This window comes from Mus caroli, unplaced genomic scaffold (genome assembly GCF_978045245.1).
Source record: "Mus caroli unplaced genomic scaffold, Mus_caroli_1 scaffold_19, whole genome shotgun sequence".
Lineage (NCBI taxonomy): Eukaryota > Metazoa > Chordata > Mammalia > Rodentia > Muridae > Mus > Mus caroli.
The window spans coordinates 65,149,168-65,161,569 of NW_028227274.1; the positions used below are offsets into that span (position 1 = coordinate 65,149,168).

A 12,402-nucleotide genomic window follows, 5' to 3' on the forward strand; every position below is an offset into this window, starting at 1 on the left:
CATGCATGGTGCCCACGTCCCTTTTCCTTCTCAGTCTGAGTTCTATTAGGTCAAAGTTGCATACAAATGGCTGGGAAGAATGGGTAAATACAGAGAACGCCCGATGGCATGCCCTACCCTCTTCCTTCTAGGAGGAAATATCAACACACAAGCCAATTGCGATGCTACCTGTGTGCGAGTAGCGAATCTTATGAGTGTGGTGGCAGTGTGGCTCAAAGGATAGCACCTTGAAATAGTTGGCTTTACCATTCATTACACTTTGATACGGATTTGCACATGGATGCCCTCAGTGTCTCTCGGGCTTGTAATTAATAGGTGAAACATTCGGGTTTTAATTCAGATGCACTGCTATGCTTTGTCTCTGCCTATGAGCATTGGGAGACACTATCAATTGAATCACAGGAAAGTTTGCCTCGAGTCATAGGCCTAATGTAGATTTTTATCCTTTTTATTTCAAAGTATACACAGACTAGAAAGCATAGATTTGGTTGCTCGGTGGCCACACCTTTGGTATTATTTTGGAGAAAACAAGCATTCCCCCTCCCAAGACGTGACTAAGAACAGCAGTGTTTTATTGTACCTTCCAGGACCCCATTTGTGTTCTCTTTCCATCTCGTTACGTGCAAGTACCACAGGGCTCCACATTTTAGATAGTTTACAAACACTGTCCCAAAATGTTTTGTGATGTGGATTTGGCTTGGGAATTAAATCACTTGATCTTCAGCACTTATATTCCAGCTCAAAAAGTAATCAGAAAGTGAACAAGTCCCCACCATATGAAAGATAGCACAGCTCACTGTTAACTCGAAGAGGAAATGAATGCTGGACCTCTAAGTGCAGAGGGAGCTGTTCTGGACCTTTCTGTAGGAACCAGATCCCTGGTAAGAGGCCAGAAAGAAATCATTCTGTTATGGTGGGGTATCATTTGGCATAGGAAATTTCAGCATGGTGTGGACAGTTTATATTTACCAGGACACTCTAGTCTATTAAGATTGGCATCTATTTTATCTATTAATCTATTTTATCTATTATAATATCTTTAACCTATTAAGTGGGCATTTCCCCTACCACAGCTGACTTGCCTGTGTAAATTCTGAGTCTCAGGCAGTGAACCATTCCATCTTGGAGAAATGCATGTGACAGAAATCTCACTTTCTCTTCAGTAGCTGCTTCTTCCCCCTTTCTCTTTCCTTTACTTAAAAAGAAGCATCAGTGTATTTGAACAGCAAGGATAATAGGCAAGCTTGTATTCAATTGCTTGAAATTTCACTAAGAGAGCTGACTCATTTTAATGATCAAGCATCTAGTGTTTAAATATTTCCCCATAAACAGTGGGATCAGTGCCTCTGCAGTACTGTGGGGCTAATACATGAGAACAGCTGAGAACACATTTAATAAGGTTCTGATTTCTGCTACTACAGAAAGAACAAGTGTGGAACCTTGATAAAGAACAGGAAAGAAACACTGTCAACGTTTTAATAAGGGTGTCTGTTTTTCTCTCATGTCAATTCATAACGCCCACACTATATAGAACATAAATAAGCATTTTACAAACAAAAAAATGTAGTGGGTCAATAAACATAACACGTTGAGGCTTTTTTTTTCCATGTCAAAAGCCACAAACTTACATTTATACAGTAGATATTTTCAACCAAAGCATTACACAGAAGAGACAGCTGTTGGGAAGTACACTGCTCAGATCGGGCCAGAGTGACAAAGTCTGCAGGTATCTACCCAGTATGCACTCTGTTCCCTGCTTAATACCTGCTAGACAACTCACAGATGCCTCCCAGGGGATAGAAACAGATGATCTCTTTGAAAGTTTTCCTCAGTTCTTGACTCCGGAGGGCATAAATGAGAGGGTCGATGACGGCGTTACACATGATCAGTATGAGATACAAATTAAAATGAGACATGAAGCACACGCAGTATGGATTCTGAGGGCAAGAGATGTAGAACAGTAAATGGAGAAAGAACGGGGCCCAGCAGACAACAAAGACTCCAATCAGGATGGTCAAGGTAATCGCCCCCTTCATGTTGGTACCCTGGCGGATGGTCCCTGTGCCTGGGAGGACAGCAATCCTCTTAATGTGAAGTCTCGCCATCAGGAACATGTGGACATAGAGAGAGGCCATGAGAACTAGCATAGTGAAGAACATGGAAATGAGGCAGATGATGACAGCGCTGCTGTCCGAGTAAATGATGAAGAGAACGCCTGACACCGTGCAAGCTGCCCAGATACAACTTATGATGATCCCGACCCGCCTAACCGTCATGATGTTATGGTACTGGAGCGCGTAAAAGATAGTGAAATACCTGTCCACCGCAATGGAAAGCAGGCTGCAAATGGATGCGAGCAAGGAGCTACAGATCACAGAGTCAATGACATTATCAATGTTCACGGTGAAGCTCTGGGCATCCGTGTCCGTACTGTTTAACAGGGTAATGACGATGGTTTCCGACCCATTCGAAACGCTCACCAGCATATCTGCCACAGCCAGGCTACAGATGAAAAAGTACATGGGTGAGTGCAGGTTCTTGTTCTTGGCTATCGCCACGATCACTAGAATGTTCTCCAACAGGCTTATGACACCCAGAGTCACAAACACCTCGGGGGAGACAAAAAGTTGCTCATAGCATCCTCCGTCCGGGTGGCCCTTCCCCAGCGACTCGCTGGCATTGCCATGCAGCCCGTAGCTGCTGCGGTTCCAGAGGTGGAGGGAAGTATACATGCCATGGTGGTGGGTGGAGTTCATCTTCCTGCAGCAGCTGGATTTGAGTCCTCCTTGAACTGATCCAACCTCCTTCCTGGGTCAGGTAAGCTCCGAGTGATTCTCTCCCAGTCTGTATTCCTGTAGAAGTTGGGAGGCTGCGCTTGGCGCCTGCTAGGAGCAGGGTCAGAAACAGCAGAACTCGCAAAGGAGTTGTTGGTCTCTTCTGGGTTCGGCTCAGCTCATCGTCTCTTTAGAAGCTGGTGCTTCTGAATGCTCATTCTCGGTTGACCAGTCTGCAGTTTGCTTTTTCTTTTCTCAGTACGGCTTTCACTTTAGTATTCACTCGGGGTCTTCTCAGAGTCCTTTTCCCTGAGAGTCGCGGTACAGCTGGGAGCCGCGTCTGCATATGCGCGCCCACACTCACACCGCAGCCTCTCAGAAGTTCAGCTTCCCGAGCATCTTTGTGAGCCAGAGCAGCCTGGTGAGGGCTGCTGATTTCTTATGGTTAGACGGAGGGGGGCGGGGGGTGTGTTCTGAATGGCTCCTCCTCTGCTTCCTTCTGACCAATCCGTGTTCAGTGGTTCTGAAACATCAATCTTGCACAGATAGATTACAGGGCAGCACCCGGCTCAGTGGCTAGGGCTGCTGGGGTGGGAAGGTAAGACACACGGGATTTTTCTTTCCAAGTTTTAAGAGGAATGACTTGATTGTTCGAGCACATTCTGAGATACTCCTGAAATCCTCGGGAATCAGCCAGGCTCTTTCCTCCTTGAGACTGAACTGCATGCGTGATTGTGGATAAAAAAAAGAAATGAAAAGCAGCTGTCCTGGCTCCCGAAGCAGACGCTGCCCCTCTGCCCAGGATGCCCCCCTGAATGACGGAAGGCTCAGTTTGAAAGACTAGAAATGCAGGCAGTAATTTAATTAAATAGATGAGTATACTGTGGAGAATTACAGCAGAGCCAGAGATTAAGACCAGGTTCACTTCTTGCGTGCTGGTAGCTGTTTCTCCATTTGCAGTTTCTGCTCTAACGGCTGGAAAAGTGACCATTCACTGTATTTTAAAAAGTTCAAGTGGCATTCGTGAAAGCATATTGTCTGTGAACTTAGACAAATCAACAATGTGATAATATTCTGCATGGTCTGTTGTTGTTATTGTTGGTTAGGTTGGTAGGATTTTGTTGATGTTTTGTTGTTTGTTTTTTTAAAGATAGTGTTCTGGTTTTTGTTTTTTAACTTGTTTATTTTTCTTCTTCCATAGTTGGAAGCATCACAACCTGAAACCGTAAACACTTTGGCTCCGTACTTCCTCAGGCTAGCACCAGTGAGTGCACATTCATGTGTGTTGCACCCCGTGTGTGTGTGTGTGTGTGTGTGTGTGTGTGTGTGTGTGTGTGTGTGTCAGAGACAATGCTAACCGTTTCTTCATAACACTGTGCTAAGTTAGTGTTGCCATGCAACTCAGGAACTGAGTAAGGCCTACAATAGTACAGGAGTTGGTACTCATTGTGTCACCTTTCTCTTGATTCTACTCTTTCTCCCATCTGGAAAATGACTGCAGAGTTTCTAGGTGCTCTATGGTGTAGAAGCCCCCTACTAAGTAACTGTGCAAAATAGAGCTCCCCCTCTAGACGGTCCATCTTGAGCTGACCAACGACCGCGCATGCGCTAGGAACAAGGGGCAGCTTTTACTATTGTAAACTCCCAAGTGGCTCAGCTGTTACAGCAGCTGGCAGTTGTTCCCTCCAGACACTTCACTAGAGCCCTTAAGAAGGATGATTTACATATTCGTGTTCCTTTCCACACTTTCTCCAATGGCGAATTATCTAACCAGTAAATAAGTGATAGAGAGGAACTCCGAGGAGTTGTTTAAGTACCACGTGGTTAACTGAATCATCTTTTTGAGGAACTTGCCCTGGTGCATAGAGTGCATCTGGTTTTCATAGCAAAGAAAGTCTTTCCTAACCCAGCATCATGAAGGTTTATATTGCTTTATTGAAATTGCCTGTGATGGAATGCTACTCCTATAGGTGTGATATACGAGATGCTCATAATAACTGGCTTAAAGAATTGCATACACAGAGGCTTTCCCCAAGAACTTTTAAAGGTCAGATTTTTCCTTCTCTGTATGGTCATACTTTCTTATTTCCTTTCCTACTTCTTTTTATTTTTGTTCCAAACTGGACATATTAAGTATGTTGCAGCTATTCCGGAAACCGTATTTACCGCTTACATAAAGGTTTTGTTTTTTGTTTTTTGTTTTTTTGTTACGGTGGTTGGTTATCATTGTTGCTTATTCAGTGACTTACAAGAAAAGTTTGTACCGGTCTGTCTCATGTGCCCAATAAACCATCTGATTTGTGATCTTACTGGTCAGAGAGTGATGGAGGAAGGCAGCTACAAACAGGAAGTCTCCTAGTTTTGTGTGTTGAAGCAAGCCTACACTGTGTCACCCCACCCCCACCCCACTCTCCCTTGGCAGCCTCCCCTCCCCTCCCTCTCTGTTTGCACAGAGGAGAAATCAGCCAAAGGTGAGGATTTAGGGCACTCTTGGCTCTTTCATGACCTTATACGTAGCTCTACAAACAGCGCGACTTTTTATATTCGGAGCTCATTCGATCTGTCTCTATGGAGACCCTGTTCCTTCACTTGCCTTTAAATTTTTAAATTCTTTTCTCTAAGTTGTGCCCAAAATGTCAGGCAACCATGAGATTAACAGTTGCTTCTAGAGCCAATGGGGGTCAAGTCTTTTCTTAGAGGGCACATTCTGGGTCAGAAGAAAGCCTTGGACGTCTGGTTTTGGGGGTTCAATTCAGGTGAGCCGAGTTGCTTCTCCATAAAGGTGATAAGAGGTTTGTTTCTAAGGACTTCCAAGTCAGGTTGCCTCTATACTTCCTGGTAGATGCTTTTTAGTATCTCTCTCCCAGTTGATTTTCAAGGATATAAACCAAGCTGGTTAAATACCACAAGGTTTACTTTTTAAACGTTCTGTAATTTAGTGATTTACTAGCTTCTTCCTAAATTGCTTGGTACATTAGTTAGTTTGTTTCATGTTGTATACATTATAATGCTAACAAATGTTGCCAGTGGTGTGCACTTACTGGGTGAGAGACTTTTCACTAGCCCTTACTTTAGAAATTTTACTAAGACTATTTCTCATCCTTACCTTTTATATTAAAATAATTAAATTAGATTAATCTCTATCAACCTTCCCCCATAACAGACTTGTTGATGAATGACTAAATAAGTATTTTGTAGTTTTCTTACATCTATTATAAAAGCTTTTCATCCAAGTAATATAAAGATGGGTGAAAATTTAAATAAGATAATGTGAATTTTAAACCAGTAAAGAACACATTAGTATCAAAATGTCTGCATACTCCCTTTTCTATCTTTTCATGAAAAATGGTTTGGGTTTTGGACATTAGGATGAAATGAAAATCTTATAAAATCCAATACCTGTAAAATCTCATTTTTTATTTATTGAGTATAAATTTAGATTTATGGTAAGTCATGCTGAAAAGATTTCCTACCTCAAAGTAGACATTTTATTCACCTTCCATTTCTCCTTTGTACTGTGAATCAGAGCTATATAACCAGCCATGTCACAAACACTGGGGATATTTTGAAAACTTTATTGCAATTAAAACAAACCAAACAAACAAACAAAACACTTTTCCCCACAGCTATACTCCCACTGCTAGGAGTCTCGGCTAGAGTCACCCTCAGAGACTCTCTGGAGCCTCCCCCACCCCAAGTCTCTGGCACATCCTAGAGATGCCCTACCAACTCACCGCCAATTTCTAATCCCTTTCCCTGCCCTCTCCTCCTACCTCTCCTCCTACACCTTATTCTGACCTCCCCTCCCCATCTCCTCTCCTACCCAGTTACCCTCTTCCACCCAACTCTGATGTCTATTATATTTCTCCTTCTGAGTGAGGTTCATGCATCCTCCCCCTGAGCCCTCATTATTATTTAGCTTCTTTGGGTCCGTGGATGGTAATACAGGTATTACTTAATGACTAACATCCACTTTATGTAACTACGTACCATGCATGTCCTTTGGGGTCTAAGTTACTTCACTCAGGATACATTTTCTAGTTCCATCCATTTGCCTGCATATTTCATGATGTCCTTGTTTTTAGTAGCTGAGTAGTATTGCATTGTGTAAATGAGCCACATTTTCCTTTATCCATTTTTAGTTGAGGGCCAGCTGGATTGTTTCCAGCTTCTGGCTATTATAAATAAAGCTTGCTTTGAACATAGTTGAGCAATTGTCTTTGTGGTATGGTAGATCCTCTTTTGGGTATATGTACAGGAGTGGTATAGCTGGGTCTTGAGGTAAAACTATTTGTAATTCTCTGAGTAACTGACAAATTGATTTCCAGAGTGGTTGTACAAGCTTGCACTCCTACCAGCAATGGAAGAGTGTTCCCCTTGCTCTCTACTCTCTCTAGCCTGTGCTGTCACTTGAGTTTTCAATCTTAGCCATTTGGATGGGTATAAAGTGGAATCTCAGAGTCATTTTGATTTGCATTTCCTTGATGATTAAAGACGTTGAAATTTTCTTTAAGTGTTTCTTGGCCATTAGAAATTCAAAGGGATAAGGACATCAACCCACCCACAAAACCTTCAACCCAAAGTTTGTCCTGCCTACAAGATGTGCCAGGACAAAGATGGAACACAGACTGAAGGAATGGCCCAACTTGAAACCCATCCCATAAACAAGAACCAATCCATAGCACTTACTCAGTTATGCTTGAGGACAGGAGAGGCTCCACCCAGCATCTGACCAAAACAGATGCAGAGACCCAAAGCCAAACATTAGACAGAGCTCAGGAAATCTTATGGAAGAGTTGGGGGAAGGATTGAAGAACCTGGAGGGGATAGGGACTCCACAAGAAGACCAAAGGAGTCAACTAACCTGGACCCTTGAGGGGCACTCAGACACTGAACCACCATCCAAAGAGCATACATGGGCTAGAGCTAGGTCCCCTGCACATTTGTAGCAGATGTGCAGCTTGGTCTTCATGAGGGTCTCCCAACAACTGGAGCAAGGGCTCTCTATATCTCTGTTGCCTGCCTATAGATCATGTTTCCCTAACAGAGAGAGGTTGCACCTAGTCGTGCAGGGACTTGATATGCTAGGGTGGAGTGGTTCCTGGTAGAGGAGGCATTCCCCCTTATCAATGGAGAAGGGGAGAGGGGATGGAGGGAGGGGCCACATGAGGGGAGACTGGTAGGGGGCTGTAATTGGGTTGTACAGTGAATAAATTTATTAATTAATGGAAAAAATTTTAATTTAAAAAAGAAAAACTTAGGTTGTATCTTATTTCTGCCCTAGGAAGATTTTTTTGCCCTACATTTTATAACAACATAAATGAAACCATTCTAGAGAGAAACATTTACCCAACCACGGCACCCATCAACCCCATTTTTAGATGATGTTAAAAATTTTTCTGCCTCAAAATAGAGATGGAACGTTAAGTCATTTCAGGAAATGTTGCAGACTCACCTCCCTCCTGAAGTTTGCAGGAGCAGATGAAGTTTCTCAGCTCTCCTACTGTAGAAGCTGCTTAGCTCTGTCCCTTCCTAGAAGACTGGGATGAAGGGTGAGTCTTTCCTCACATTGCTTATCAGGTCTGTGCGGTCACATCGTGTTCTACTGCAGCGTTTGTTCCAAATGTAAATTGATTCCAAACTTAAGGGATGCCAGGGAACATTTTGAACGTGTGACAATTTGGGGGTTTGGTTTTGTAAAAGTTTGTAGAAAATGTACCCAGCTGAACTGAGGCCAGACAGCACCCAGAGGACACCACCCAGACACCAGAGGTGACCTTGGCTTGCACTCCCCGTTCCATGAGCTCAGTCAAGCACATATGGGCTGAGACCCTGTGAGAGGTCTCCTGAAACTCCCATAGACAACCCACAGGCCCTTCTCTTCTTAAAGTGTGCTGTGGTAGATTGTACCTGTGCAAAACGCTGTTGTGGTAGAGTGTGCATGTGCAAAATGATGTTTTTGTTTTTCTTTATGTCTTTGGATTGCAATGGGGGTGTTTTTAAACTTATTTTGTTTTGTTGTGGGTTTTTGGTTTTTGATATTTTGTGCTTTATTTCTTTCTGCCCTCAAAACTCTCATTTTTAAATTTTATTTTAAAATGACTTTAGAACCTACGATTATTCTAGGAACATGTATGCCTTGTGACAGACAAACTAAATGTACTGTGATTTGGAGAATCTGTTCACTGAATCACATTTGGGGATACATTGGCCAAATTATCAAACTACAAAAATTGTGCTTGAGCCAGGCATGGTGGCACACACCTTTAATCCCAGCACTCGGGAGGCAGAGGCAGGCGGATTTCTGAGTTCGAGGCCAGCCTGGTCTACAAAGTGAGTTCCAGGACAGCCAGGGCTACACAGAGAAACCCTGTCTCAAAAAAAACCACAATAAATAAATAAAAATAAATAAATAAATAAATAGTGTGCTTGTTTAAAAACACTTAGTTGAGCACTGTGGTTCATATCCGTACCCCGCCCCCACGCCCCTCCAGGTCCTGGGGCAGGAGGAATTTCATACCTTTAGGGCCAGTCTGGGCTACAGAGTGAGCTCCAGGACAGCCTGGACTGAATTTGTGAGACTTAGTTTCAGTTCAGTGAGCTATCTTGGTAGTAAAGTTGTTTGTTGTTGCCAGGACTGACAACTGAGTTTGGTCACCAGAACCTCATGGTAAGAAGAAAAAAAAGAATCCACTGCCTCCAGTTTTCCTTAACCTCCACAAGCACTTGTGAACACATACACATGACACCCCCCCCCCACACACACACACACCCCACAGGCTAAATGTTTTGTAGATTAGAATAAAAGTTTTAGTGACTTATTGTAACTAACAGTAAATATTCTAAATTCTGTCTCTGGAATTTTATTTACCTTTGGAAGGTCACTTCAGACAGGAGACAGGAGGCATACAAAGGGGAAAGAAGGAAATGTCCTCTGGTATCCTTACAACCTCTGCTGCCAGTGTGGGGGGTTTCTTTCTTTGATGACAGTGGGGAAACCCCCTTTTCACATGGTGCCAGTCTTGACACTGTGGTAGAAGATACGTTTCATTAAAGGTTCCCCAGCTGGGAGCTGGGAGGCTAAGGCACTCCAGTGAACTTAGCTGTGTGAGTCTGGGAAGCCACTTCAGTAAAGCTTTAGCATCTTCCAGTTGTAAAGGGTGTGAAACCTGCCTCTCTGGTTTGCTGTGGGATAAATAAGAGGTAGTAACATAAAGCACTTAAGGCTCTTGAAGCAGGTGCTATATAAATATAAAACTTCTATTAAATAACTAACTAACTAACTAACTAACTAACTAACTAAATAAATAAATAAATAAATAAATAAATAAGTGTTTAACGAACACTGTAGGCACCATAACTTAAACCATTCTTTATAAACACTGTATGTGCCCATGATGGACCTGTATGTAGAGCATCCTCAGTGCACAGCTGCTGGCTCCCAGTACCCTATGGGATGTGGGTCTAGGAGCAATGTGGGAATACAATGGAGAAGCGGAGACCTGGGCAGCATGGCAGCTAGCTGAAAACCTCCAGGTCCATTTTATCACCACCGTAGAGCCTAACCAGTGACCATCATTATAGGAAAACAAGCAAACAACAGAACAGATTCAAGGCCGTAGACAGTCAAACATTAAAGAACCAAAGGACAGAGACGAGTAAACAGGCCCCACCATATAACTAGCAGATTTCTCTCATAGAGCAAGCTGGAGAAATTTTCCTTAACTTGGTAGGAGGTGATGCTGCCAGCCATTGTAATAAGTGCAGGCACAGGAAAGCAGAAGGGAGGTTGTTACTTTGTATTCCTGAATTGAAGGCTGAGAAAGTAAAGGACTGTGCACACATGCGGATTTTCCCAAGAACTTACTGGAAAAGTAAGATATGGAACAACACATTTGTTCATTAAAAACCCCCGAGGCTCTAGCTCAGTGTGTAGCGTGCTTGTTTAGCATGCAGAAACCCTCAGTTCAATACCAGCAGTTAGCAAATGAGGAATAATAGTGAACTCCTATAATCACAGCATTGCCGAGGTAAAGGCAGGAAGATAAGAAATTTTACGTTATTTTTTACTCCATAGCAAGTTCAAGGCCAACCTGGAACACACAGACCCTATTTCAAAGAGGAAAATAGGAGGAAAAAAATAAATTTCTTATGGTTCATCCTTGGAATAATGTTATCATAACAGCTATGATGGTCTATCGTGCCCAGCATCCAACAGCCTCTTAAACTAAAAAGAGCTGAAGGTTTCCTGGGCTCTCCTCCCAGTTCTGCAGAGCAGCTGTGCAATGAGAGTTACTAATTTGTCAGTTGCTGCACATACATTTGTCTTGTTGGCAAGCATATGAGTTTATTTATGGTAGGAAACAGTAGCCACACTTCAGGGTGCTTCCAACAAGGCACACAACTGGTAAAAGTAGGAAGACAGATCCCCCTGATTGATGAAGTAACTGGGATGACTTTTAAATTTCTTTATTCCTTTAATGTAATTTTAAAATTTAGCTTTAGGTCTTACATTCAGTAGAACTGCCTTTGTGAATTCCTTTCAGGGGTTCTCTGTGTAGAACTGTTTCTGACACACAGATTTGCTGTTGCTTCCTCTTGAAGGCTTGGCTAAAACCACTTATGGGGTACCCTGGGTTGGGGTTTCCATGTTGGAAAGCAGTTAGATTGGAATATAGTGTGCTTAATGCGTATGCATAGAACAACCCGCTTTGTGCCTTCTGAGCAATTACTTTGGTGGATTTTTTTTCTTTCAAGGAATTGTTATAATTTAAGATTTTGCCACAATCTCTTTCACTGTGTCCAGTAGAAATTATACTTCTATGGCAATTTATATGCACAGAATTTTAATTTAGATGGGAGTTTAATTCTGCTTTAGTCTAGGACATTATTTTACAAAGGAGGCTCAAAAGATGCACTGTTCTGGTTCACACTTCAAGCATATCAGAGCTAGAGTTTGAGTCCAGCTGCTATGATCACAATCATGTCTATTTCCCTTGGATAGTAATGAACCTGTTAGTTTAGAAATGTGGACGACTGACATCCGAGATTCCTCTGCTGCAGCAGCCAAGTCTCCCTCACTCCCAAGCTACAATCTAAAAACACAAAGTTCTTTTTTTGATGGAGCAAAAGTACAATAAACTTATAACAACAACAACAAAAGACCTTGGGGGAAGACCTTTGGCACTGAAGGTTTTTCCACGTGGTTCCTTATCTATAGTTAGCGTGATTGGTTGCCTTTCTCTTTAAATACCTGCTTTGCCCATAGTATTGTCACTGATCATAGAAATAAAATTCACATTAGATAACTATAATTCTCAGAAACATTAAACATGCCCAAAATAAAAGAATATACTGCTAGAAATATGTTCCATAAATGTATGTTTCAATTTCCTCTCTTTAATATTAGAGTAATTCCTCTCTACAATATTAGAATATCGTGATCACTACAAATGATTACTATGAGAATTAAGTGAGCTAATATCTAATCTGCACTCTGCCTTGTTCTTTATACCGGGTCAGTGCTGTGGAAGGGTCAGCTATACTGTATCTCCTGCCTGAATTCACTGGGGATTGGGTGTTCTCTCCCAGACCCAACATTCTTTTCATGCTTCAGCCATGGGAATGT

General features: G+C 42.4%; 1 protein-coding gene across 1 annotated transcript; it reads right to left on the bottom strand.

Annotated features, from left to right (window-relative positions):
* Positions 1–1,227: 1,227 nt before the first annotated feature.
* Positions 1,228–3,160, bottom strand: Mc4r (melanocortin 4 receptor). The gene has a single exon (XM_021151001.2). The coding sequence runs from the start codon at positions 2,754–2,756 to the stop codon at positions 1,758–1,760; it is 999 nt and encodes a 332-aa protein (XP_021006660.1). The 5' UTR covers positions 2,757–3,160; the 3' UTR covers positions 1,228–1,757.
* Positions 3,161–12,402: the final 9,242 nt, after the last annotated feature.

Coding starts and splice junctions, on each gene's coding strand:
- Mc4r (XM_021151001.2), bottom strand. CDS start 2,756: ATGAACTCCACCCACCACCATGGCATGTATACTTCCCTCCACCTCTGG.